Here is a 12474-nt window from a genome sequence, read left to right on the forward strand (position 1 = left end):
CTTTTGGGCTCTGTACGTTGTCGTCTATCCACCATAAACATTTATAAAGGGCGGCACTCGTCATTAAATTATGCACATATCCAAAAAGGAATTCATTACTATGCACATATCCAAAAAGGAATTGTTGATATCAAGAATTAAATTGTTGATATCAACAATTCAATTGCTGATATCAACAATTTAATTCTTGATATCAACAATTTAATTCCTGATATCAACAATTAATTCCTGATATCAACAATTAATTCCTGATATCAACAATTAATTCCTGATATCAAGAATTGAATTGTTGATATCAAGAATTAAATTGTTGATATCAACAATTCAATTGCTGATATCAACAATTTAATTCTTGATATCAACAATTCAATTGTTGATATCAGCAATACATATGTTTAAATGTTAAAAGGGCGACAAAACTGTTACAGATATCAAAAACGCATTTCTTACTAGTTACAATTCTAAATGCACATATCAGAAATACAATTCTTACTAGTAAAAATGTGTATTCTTGATATCAACAATTTAATTCTTGATATCAACAATTTAATTTCTGATATCAACAATTTAATCCTTGATATCAACAATTAAATTGTTGATATCAACAATTAAATTGTTGATATCAACAATTAAATTGTTGATATCAATAATTACCCTCCCAATTCTTGATATCAACAATTAAATTCTTGATATCAGAAATTAAATTGTTGATATCGAGAATATACATTTTTACTAGTAAGAATTGTATTTCTGATATCAAGAATTAAATTGTTACTAGTAAGAAATTAATTCTTGATATCAACAATTGATTTTGAATGGCAGCCTATGGTGACATTTAACTAGTGAAAATACAATTACAGATATCAACAATTTAATTCTTGATATCAACAATTTAATTCTTGATATCAACAATTAGCATTTTAACTAGTGAAAATGTAATTGTTGATATCAAGAATTAACATTGTTACTAGTGGAAATGCAATTGCTGATATCAAAAATAGCCATTGTTACTAGTGGAAATCTAATTCCTGATATCAAGAATGAACATTTTAACTAGTGAAAATGTAATTGTTGATATCAAGAAGTCATATCCTGAGAATGAATACAAGTTAAAACGGCTTGCCATATTGTTACTAGTGGAAATGCAATTGCTGATATCAAAAATAGCCATTGTTACTAGTGGAAATCTAATTCCTGATATCAAGAATTAACATTTTAACTAGTGAAAATTGAATTGTTGATATCAAGAAGTCATATCCTGAGAATGAATAAAAGTTAAAACGGCTTGCCATATTTAACTAGTGAAAATACAATTACAGATATCAACAATTTAATTCTTGATATCAACAATTTAATTCTTGATATCAACAATTAGCATTTTAACTAGTGAAAATGTAATTGTTGATATCAAGAATTAACATTGTTACTAGTGGAAATGTAATTGCTGATATCAAAAATAGCCATTGTTACTAGTGGAAATCTAATTCCTGATATCAAGAATTAACATTTTAACTAGTGAAAATTGAATTGTTGATATCAAGAAGTCATATCCTGAGAATGAATAAAAGTTAAAACGGCTTGCCATAGAAAGGACATGTATCATAGTCTAACAATACAAACTGCTTTGAACTCCCATGGCACATTTCAAACTTAAAATATTTCAAACAAATAAATACACAATATAATTATTTAATATATATATTAGTATTAACTTGGTACTAAAATACCTCAAAGTTATGTACCATTAATCATCTGTAATACCGCTGTGTAACCATTAGATGGCTCTGTATAGGCCTAAATAATCATGACTGTGTATACCCTAGTTGCTGGAAACCCTGTTGTTTTCAGTCATAATTATTTGCATGTATTAGGTTTTGCATTTGGATATATATTTAGGCATTATTTGTCAAAGTTTGTTTGTTTTCCCCCCGAAATGTTCATCTGAAGTGACTATTTTTTCATTAACAGAAAAAGCATGGTAAAAAGGCTTACATTGCTAAAGCTGACAGCGCAGTGATTGACAGCGTGCTTGTAAAATAGTATTGGTTATTGTCAGATACAGTAAATTTAGTACTGTACACTCTATGTGCTGGGGGAAAATATGAACTAATCGAAGCAAATATGATCTAATTGAAGACTGTAACTGTGTGTAGATAACCAGGTCCTGTGATTGGACTAAATCAAGACAACTTACCGTGAATATCCTGATAACGATGATTGATGATCATGATGATTATATCATTCATCTGTGCTATTCCTAAGAAATCATCTCATCAATGATAACAATTCTGTAGCAGCAGAAAAATACTGATAAAATAATAATAATAAATCTTTATATATCATTTTATATCATTAAAATGAAATAGGAAACCGCTAACAGACGCTCACATCCACACAGGCGCAACGATACTGACGCCTTCACTTCCAGGTCAAGAAGCTGTCAATCAAAAACTCAGTAGCCAATGAGAACAAACCGCTGTTAGCCCCGCCCCCACGAGAGCTTTGTGTCAGAATGGCGAACTAAAACTTCAGAAGCGTAAATGAAATCTTCAGAAGCGTAAACGAAAACTTTAGAAGCGTAAATGAAAACTCTGGAAGTGCATTTGTAAGTACAGATCAACGAATGAAAGATGAGAAAACAGTTGCAAAACCTGCAGTGCATTGAAAACGAGGTCAAAGATTTTGCCTGTAATTTATTTATTTTTTAGTTTCAAAGACATTTTATTCAGTTTCACTTGATATTTTCATACGTTTCTTGAAAAATTACATTCATTTTATTTGGCACAAATCTAATTCCATATTTTTCCCCCTCAACCCCGTAACGGACAAAATGGGATTGGTTTAAAAAGGATTTTACACAGAAATCGTTATAAAACAAACATCTACCTACTCCTCTTGTGTCCCTGATAACAATTTAATGATAACAAATGTAACATTTATCATCATTTTCACATTTTTTAGGACTGAAGCTAAAAATACACAAATTGTGTGTCTACAGTCATTTTTAATTAAAAATTTTAACTAATGGGGTTGAAGACTGTAACACATTTGAAGGGATACATTGCCTTAAATTTACATTTTTGGTTTTGTTTCTCTCTCATATTGTCCCCTTGTTTCTGGGTCTACATATCTGCATGGCCAACATTGTCTTTCTGCTGCAAATGTGGGCACAATTTGTGATGTATGATGCTTGTCCACGTTTAAGTGGACATATTATGTCAAAAATTATATTTAAAACAAAAATATGAGTTGTCATGATTTTGGAGTATATATATTTACTGAAACCATAGCTTTTATATTTTTTCATTAAAATTATTAATAAATGAAGCAAATAACTCAACTCTGTCACAAGTTTACAACCCTGCAACAATGAGAAATACGTATATTTGTGATGGGGTTGAGTGTGACGGGGTTGTGGCCACTGCTGCTCATGTAGCATAGGAGAGTAGACTATATATGGCAGCAATAAAATAAACACATTGAATATACTTATGAATGAAAATAAAATGTTGTAAAAGTAATAATTGTCCATCTTAATTTTATATGACAGGGTTGAGTTGTTAAGCTTGACAGTACCCTCCCTGACCATAACATGCCTCAAAAATATGATTAAAAAGTATGATACCAGTACGTGCGCTCATTGGTGCCCCTTCAGCTGGTGGCGACCTAGGCGACCATCTAGCTTGCCTATGCCTAGAAACGGTACTGGATGCAGATTTGTAAGAGCGAGTGGAGGTAGGAGGGTGCAGAGCCTGGATGTTCTGTATGCAATCATCAATGTCTTGAACATGATGCAAGCCATGTGTGATATGGGTTCTGTGAATCATTTGTAGTTTATGGTAAAGAGCCATTTGAATTTACATTCATGGCCAAAATCCAACCTTGCAGAGGTTATAGTCTCAGTTATGAGTTCAGTTCACCTTGTTTTGGTCACAGTGTTGACTCAGACTTCAGGTCTTGCTTTAGAATTGACTAAGGTGAACTCAAGCACAGCACTAGATGGCAATATTATAAAGGGGCATATGAGGTTTTATAAGCTTCATATAACTGTGTTGACAAAAAAGGTGATATCTTTAGTTATAATTACATGTAAAATGCTCAATGACTTTAACATTTATCATTCAACAAAAAACTGAAATTATGCACCTTACATCCACAATTTCAGTGAAATAATGTTTATTGTGTACTTGCTCAATAATCTCAATATGCTCAATAATCATTAAAACAGTGAAAAAGTTTTTAAAGTACGGACTAGAAGTGTAAGCAAAAATGTGTTTGGCTGTTATCCTTATTGATTAAACTGTCAAAGGCTGAGAATTAGAGAGGAAATTTGTTAATTGGGATCAACACAAAATATTCTTAGATTAATAGACAATAATAGTGATTTTTAAAACATTTTGTAAACAAGTCATTTTTTTTTTTTTTACAGCAACCAAAAGAAAACATGGATGGCAAAGAACAAAATACAAAATATAGCGATAGCTCCAAGTTCCAAGAAAGAATTTTAAAGAAAAAGATGTACAGTACCATAGTACTTGGTTAAAATATAATAAAGTACTTGTTTTTTTATTATGTTGAATTTATACCAGTTGTATTTTCAGAGTAAATAATTGGAAGGGATTGATGACATATATTGTCAAACTATTGCCACCTCCTCCTCCTCGTCTTCTTCATCTTCATAGTAGCGATTTCTCTTGATCATCTCCTCTACAGTCAGGGACTCCTCAGCCTCCTCGCCATCCCAGAAGCCCACATCCTGCGATTTCCTATGGGCTTTTTCTTCCACAGTTGGAGAGCATGTGTCTTGGGAAGACTGGAGCTCAGGAGAAGTGCTTAAGCATTTCACTGGTTTTCCCTCATCTTCCGCATGGCCTGTCGGAACCTCATGTTTTTGTAGCTCAGGCTCCTTCTTTGTTAGTTGAGTCTGAGACTCTTTATTTGTTTGTTGTAGACCAGCTTCATTTTTTGTTTGCTGTGTCTGTTTGAGAACAGAGGGGGGCATCTTTTCTGCCCTATCAAGTTTAGCAGGACTTTCAACATTCTCCTTGGATTGGCTTTCACTGTCCTTTGTCTTTTCATCTGGGATTCTTGCCTCTTCTTGCACTTCAGTTTTGTCTGTTTCCACTTTTGACCATGAACGAAGCTCCTTCAGTGAGCCTCGTCTGACCAAAGCAACCTTGTGAGACAATTGTGACTCTTGTTTTGTGACATTGGATAATGCCAAGCTTGGTGCCACAGAAAAGGGACGGCTCCGCTCTTTGAGTGAGGAACTACGTCGAAGACTTTTCAGTTCTGCTTTTTCAGGGCTCTGCTGAACAGGTGGAGCTTCCTCCCCTGGAGGCCACTTTGCTCTGAAAAGCTTGGATGAACCCTTTCCACCTTCAGTGGCTGGACTGGAGACTTTGGAGCTTCTATCACTGTCTGCAGGAGGTGGCCACGCAACTCTCAGTTTTCTTGTTTCTACAGAAGGGGTTTGTGGTTTTTCCATGGAGCTGGTTGAGCTGGTTTGACTTTTTGTCTCTAGAGCTGCAGTGAGGTCAGTGAATTTGGCCAGTTGTGGCTCCTCCACTTTATGGCTCAACTGTTCTGTAGGCTTCACTAAGACAGAGTCTTCCACAAAGGGCTTTGAGTTTTCATCTCTCTCAGGTTCCTCCTCGTTTGTCCGTGGTGTCCACATTTCCTTGTGTGGTCGATGGCCAAAGCCCTCATCATAGTTGCCCTTAGACTTGAATAGCTGGCTGAAGTGAGGTTTACAGTAGATGTCACCATGTAGGGAAGCATAAGTCCCCAAACTGAAATAAACAGGACATGAAAGAAGATATATTATTTCTATATGAAGGATATCTAAAATCTGACCTCAGTAGGTTGTTGAAATGTACTAATATTGACTAATTATTTTAATACATAAACTAAGGCTGTCAAAATGATAAATAATAAAACTAGTTTATTAATATTGTTTAGACACTGAGTTTGCATTAGTTTGTATTATTTAACATTAAAATGTTTCATTCATAATAATGTTTAATGGCAAATCCAACCTCACAGAACATAAATATAACAGTAGCAACAACAGGTAATACATAATGAAAATAATTAATTTATAACAATGTCTGCTTCACTTTTCAGCTTTTAAACACCTTTATACAAACCTTTGTACCTCCCTTAGACCCCAGTAACTTTTTTATATTCAGAGACAAAATTATTGTTTGTGGTAAACTGACAGCTTAAAAATAAATTTCCTTTTATTCTGATATAATAGTAATAATTCTGATATGAGTAATAAACTCTGAAAAAAAGAAAAACATTTAGGATGATGTATATCAAAGATAATCTTGTTAAATTCAAATAACATTTACAGATCTTTATTGGAAAGGGTTTGAACAATGTTTTTCATGCTTGTTCAATAAATCATAAACAATTATCGCACATGCAACTGTGGAACAGTCCTGAAGTCACTTATTGTTTACAGGCAACAAGCAATTAAGCTTACAGTTACAATAACTTATGACCATAAAGAGACCTTTCTATTGACTCTGGGGAAAGAAAAAAAAAAAAGATGTCCAGGTCCCTGATTACCCCCGTGAACAGGTGAGTCCTACTATAGGGAGACTGAAGGACAGCTGATTGTCCTTCAAATGACAAACCATGTGACCTTCCAGAAATGTCTGAGAGCTTGCAAATGCCTTGTTGGAAGAGTGGAGTCACACCACAAAGCTAGAACTGGCAAATCTGGTGCATCTGTTTGGGTGAACTAACCCTTAAGTTGTATTGAAACCACAGAATATTCCTTAAGAGATCAGAGTAATTTAAAACAAAAACTGACCTGAGTTTGGTACTACAAAAGGCACAGCGGAAGCAAGTCTTGTGGTAAATCTGCTGATTGGCAACAAGTTTCTCCACTGGGTAAACAGCCTTTAGGCAGGACACACATCTTTCATGGACAGGCCGATGAAATTTCTGTCCAGAGAAACACAAGAGTTATAACCATCTTATCAGCAATGATATTCAGTATTTAGTATGAATATCTACTAAATACTGTATTTAGTATGGATTTCTATGGTATAAAATCTCACATTCCATACTAGCAGTTAACAGACTGTCCCAAAATCTTTAAAGAAATGTAATGTTCATATTCTATTCTCTACCACAGACAAGCTGTATTGTTTTTGACTTTGTATTTGACTATTACACTCAGGTCTGGAAGTATTCGGACATTGACTGAGTTTTTGTGCTTTTGCCTTTATACAGCATTACAATGGATTTGAAATAAAACAATCAATATGTGATTGAAGTGCAGACTTTTAGCATTATTTTAAGAGGTTCCACAAAACATATGACATTCACCATTTAGGAGTTACAACTATTTTAAACAAAGTACCTCTATGTTCAAAGGCTCAATAGTATTTGGACAGTTGACTAAGAAGAGGTTAATTGACTAGGTGCTGTCCATTCCCTTATTACTTCAAGAAAAATTAAGCAGATAAAAGATCAGGAGTTAAAATGAGACTTCAAATTGGCATTTGGAAGTTGTTTGACTGGAGCTACCAATTTGAAGTCCAAAGAGATCTCGATGAAAGTGAAGGAGGACATCATTAAGCTGAAAAAAACCACACACACACACAAAAAAACACCATAAATCAATAAGAGACATAGCAAAAACCTTAGGTGTGGCCAGATCAACGGTTGGCTACATCCTTAAGGGGCAGTCACACCGCACTTTTCGCTCCATTGACTTCCATTCATAAGCATGCAAATGCGCCAGACCGGAAACACAAGCCCATGCGAAAAGTTTTGTCACGTGAAGCCATGTGACCAACAGCATGACCTTGTAGCTGAATTTAAAAGAACATAAATTTAAAACTGCAGCGCTGCAGGAAAGTGGAGTAGATCATATGTTTTTACATGTTAGCTGTATTATTATGTTATGTGTTGAATTAAAGTTTTAAGATGCTGCATAGCATGACGTCATATCACGACCGTTGCAGCCTCCAAGGAACTTTCACATGCTCAAAGTCTAGTGTGACCGCAGCATTAAGAAGAAAGAAAGCACTGGTGAGCTCAACAACATCAAAAGGCCTGGAAGACAACTAAAGTGGATGATCGCAGAATCCTTTCCTTGGTGAAGAAAAATCCCTTCATAACATCAACAGAAATCAAGAATACTCTGGAGGAGGTGGGTACATCATTGTCAAAATCTACAATCAAGAGACGCCTTCATGAATGTAAATACAGAGGGCTAACAACAAGGTGCAAACCACTGGTAACATTCAAGAACAGGAATGCAAGATTAGAGTTTGGCAGAGAACATCTAAAAAAGCCTTCCATATTCTGGAGTAAGATTCTTTGGACTGATGAAACTAAGATTAACTTGTACCAAACTGATGGGAAGAGAAAAGTATGGTGAAAGAAAGGAACATCTCACGATCCAAAGTATACCACATCAAGTGTCAAACAAGGTGGCGGCAGTGTTATGGCATGGACATGTATGGCTGCCAATGGAACGGGCTCACTGGTGTTTATTGATGATGTAACTGCTTGCAGAAGTAGCCGGATGAATTCTAAGGTATTTAAGGCTATACTCTCTGCTCACATTCAGCCAAATGCTACAAGACTTTTAGTCAAAGGCAAAGAAATTAAGTATTCTTCATTGGCCAAGTCAGTTGCCTGACCTTAATCCAATAGAGCATGCTTTTCAGTTACTGATGACAAGACTTAAGGCAGAAAGACCCACAAACAAGCAGCAACTCAAGGTGGCTGCAGTGAAGACCTGGCAAAGCATCTCCAGGGAGGAAACTCAGAATTTGGTGATGTCCATGGGCTCCAGACTACAGGCAGTCATTGACTACAAAAGATTTTCATCCAAGTATTAAAATTGTGCTTATATTTACAATTATGTCACTTTGTCTGAGTACTACTGAGCCTCTGAAAATGGAGGTAGTTTGCTTAAAATGGCTGTAACTCCTAAATGGTAAATGTCATATTTTTGTGGAACCCCTTAAAATAAAGCTAAAAGTCTGCACTTTAATCACATATTGATTGTTTTATTTGAAATCCATTGTAGTGGTGTATAAAGGCAAAACACAAAAACTCAGTCATTGACCGAATACAGGTAGAAGTAAGGTTTTGTGTTTTAGATAAATAGAAATGGGTTTGTAGGCCACAGACCCTGGCCACTTTAGGAGGCTCCTTGTTCTCTGATACAGGAGCTGCCCCACTAGGACTCGATGTGTGTACATTCTCTCCTAAAGGAAACACAAATAAATGACAGATCACTATATACTCTACAAGACTGTACACTATATACTGTACCTATCTTTGGCCTACCATTTTCTTTATAGTTTTTTTTTTTTTTGCCCCTGGTAATTTCCATTCATGCCAATCAATCAATCAATCAATCAATCAATCAATCAATCACAAAACCCCTTAATTCAGAAATTTACAATAAAGTAAGCTTCATATATGGCAAGACAATGGTGATTCTAGAGGGAGGGCTGACATTTCAGGACTAGAGAGCAATATCATGAGACGATTAATTTTATGAGATCTATCTATCTTAGCATTTCTTAGCATGTGGAATTAAAGAAAATTGTAAGATAGGTTTATTTGTTAAACAATTAGTTTCTCATTCACCATGTTGGTCTGGGTTTTATTTTATTTTAGTTTGCATAGTTTTTAAGATTAAAGGCATGTCTGCATATAACCATAACTCACTATTTATAAAATCAGCTCATAGTTTCTGTATAGAATTGCAATAATAAAACAATGGACTCACCATTGATCTTTGTGCAGTTTGACTCAGGGAGTGTTTTCTGTATCAAATCATAGAGAAAGAAGGAACAAACAATAAAGTAAAACAATAAAGTAGTCTTGCTAAGTCTTAAGGTAATTGCAAGGTAAACAATTTAATATTTTGACAAACATATATTATACATAACATCATGAAACATTCACCTGTAAATTATGTGTAAATAGTATGAATAATATTAAACTCAGTCTTAATACAATATTGAGAGATGTTTGTCTATTTAGTTTATTTAGACTAGATTTAGAAGGAAATCAAAATGTACCACTATCTGTTCATCACCAGCAGGTGGCGAAATCTCCTTATGACCCATGGAGGGAACACTTTCCTCTGTTTCTGACTGATTTGCCTGAAACAAATTACAATATAATAAAGTATAAATAAATCAACATAATGCATATGTTACATGTGTCTTACCACACATTTTCTCACCCTAAGGGATTTACAGTACCGCCACACTTACTATCTTCTAATTCTTGAATGTATATGCCCTTGATGAACAGTTATTTGAAACCGTCATGAAAACACTTAGTTTAGCATGGTAATGGATATGACAATGTTAATGTATTTGGTCTTAGAGAAACAGATCTGCTAGGCTGCTGCTGCTGCTGCTTCTGTTGATTATTGTTGTTACTGCAAAACAAGTACAAAGACTTGCTATTGCCAATACATACACAAACACACTGCTGTGGGCGTATAAGACATACTGCTGCTGCACAAATAACATACATGAAATGACTCTTAGCAGATTCCCCTATACAGGTGGAGCTGGGGGAGGTGGATGGTTTTTGAGAGGGTTTCAAGAATTGCTTACAGCAAACACTGAATCGAGCAATTTAAATGTTCATTAGCAGGCTAATCGACTACAGATGCAACAGACACCAATCAGCTTGTGCCATGTGGTGATAATGTGATAGCTAGCAAGCTGCATTAAGGACCTATCAGCCTTCGTCATCTAGTGTTTCTTGACAAAACTAGATTTATGTTAAACACCTTAAAGTGTGCAGTATAAAAATTACATTCAAAACACTGTTTTGCGGATAGATTTTGAAGGGAACAAGATGCTGCATCATGGTATTGATGCTATGTGAATGTTTCACATGAGCCGGTGTCTGAGGCACTTGTAATTTGCCAACCTTGATTGGCTATGGCAGCCATTTGATGTATCTGGTGCACCGGCATAATATAAAGGGGAGGGGGGGGCACATAAAAAATGTCATGGTGAATGTATCCAGTGATCCTGCCTCCACCCCTGTGTATGAGGAGTTAGTCTAAGTTATAACCCACACCACAGCTAGACTAGTTAAGATTGGCAGGCAGAAAAACAGGAATTCACTCTGAAGAGACTCAATGAGCGATACCTGGTGGGTCATAAATGATTCCCTCGAGTGAGCATTTCTTTCTGATCTACACAAGGAAGAGTCGAGATAGTGGGTAAATCATACCACAGCTTCCATAGTAACCTCTAATAGTTAAATCATTCTAATGTGAGGGGACTTGTGAGCATGGGTATGAGAAGATGCCTTGGGTTGAAGAGGTGCTTGCAAGCAATCTCTCCCTTGGTGTGGCGTTTGCCCTTTAAGCCATGTTAAATCTACATTGCGGCTGGCAAACCATGACTTTCTAAGAATGCCTTTGCCATCCCTGTTGTAAAACCAGCATATGTTGGTTAGGTATGTTTTGAAGCATGGCAGCTGGTTTGAGCTAGTTTAAACTGGTCATGTGCTGGTCCAAAGCAACTAGCTCCTGCTCAGCACCAGCTCATAACCATCTTATTAGCAGTTGAGGACCAGCTTAAACCAGTTTATGACCAACTAAGGACCAGATTAAACCAGCTCAAACCTGCTGCCATGCTTCAAAACATACCTAACCAGAATTTGCTGGGTTTTTTTCAACAGGGATTTCCTCTTAGGAGGACTGAGGGTTGAGTGGAGAGTGGATAGACCAGAGGATAACTCCCTCTCTTTGAACTGGATGTTAAATTGTATGCTCTACTCGGTTGGCATGCTTTTAAGAACTTTTTTAATTGGCAGAGGCCTGGTGACAGCTTAGGTAGCGGTGTAGTAGTCTGCCCCTTCCAGATTGAACTCGTTGGCAGCAGCAGCAGCAGCTGTAGCTCCAGCCTCCCTGGTTAGGTCTGCCTCTAGAGCAGGGGTGGGCAAACTTTTTGATTCGAGGGCCACATCAACTTTTCCACACCAAGTGAGGGGCCGCATAATATGTGTATGACAAATGAAGCTTCTTCTTTTTTTTCTTCATTAAATTGACACTCACTACTGTTCTGTATGTATACTTGTACACACATGGCAGTTCTATTCTTGTACCATCTCTGCCTTATTTTTTATGAGCACTTTATGACACACAGATGAGTTGCATTGGTGTTACAAGTCGATTGATGTATACGAAACATTTTATCATTTAATTCAGAAATAATGTAAAATAAACAAAACGTTCACAAACATTAGAAACATGTATTTATTTTCCGCTCACGCCACAAACAAATCCTGTAAATTTAGCAGTGTTCAGAACAGAAAAAGGAACGAAAATATAAGTTAAAAACAAAGACAAATTGCAGTGACATTCACTATAAACATTTATTATAAACGCCCAGCCTAAATATTTAAAGTGAAACTGAAACTAGCGGCGTGGTTGCTGGAAAATGCGCGATGGAG

The 12474-nt window shown here is 35.9% G+C and overlaps 1 protein-coding gene across 2 annotated transcripts in view; it reads right to left on the bottom strand.

Moving 5' to 3' along the window:
- Positions 1–2677: 2677 nt before the first annotated feature.
- Positions 2678–12474, bottom strand: part of lima1b (LIM domain and actin binding 1b) — a 30976-nt gene continuing 21179 nt past the window's right edge. For both annotated transcript variants that reach the window (XM_058792452.1, XM_058792453.1), the window contains 5 exons: positions 10068–10151; positions 9773–9809; positions 9166–9242; positions 6824–6957; positions 2678–5792 (listed from right to left, as the gene is read on the bottom strand). In XM_058792452.1, coding sequence (XP_058648435.1) covers positions 4637–5792; positions 6824–6957; positions 9166–9242; positions 9773–9809; positions 10068–10151 — 1488 coding nt within the window. In that variant the 3' untranslated portion in view covers positions 2678–4636. The remainder of the gene's footprint in view (positions 5793–6823; positions 6958–9165; positions 9243–9772; positions 9810–10067; positions 10152–12474) is intronic.

The sequence above is a fragment of the Onychostoma macrolepis genome, chromosome 11, assembly GCF_012432095.1.
Source record: "Onychostoma macrolepis isolate SWU-2019 chromosome 11, ASM1243209v1, whole genome shotgun sequence".
Taxonomy (NCBI): Eukaryota; Metazoa; Chordata; class Actinopteri; order Cypriniformes; family Cyprinidae; genus Onychostoma; species Onychostoma macrolepis.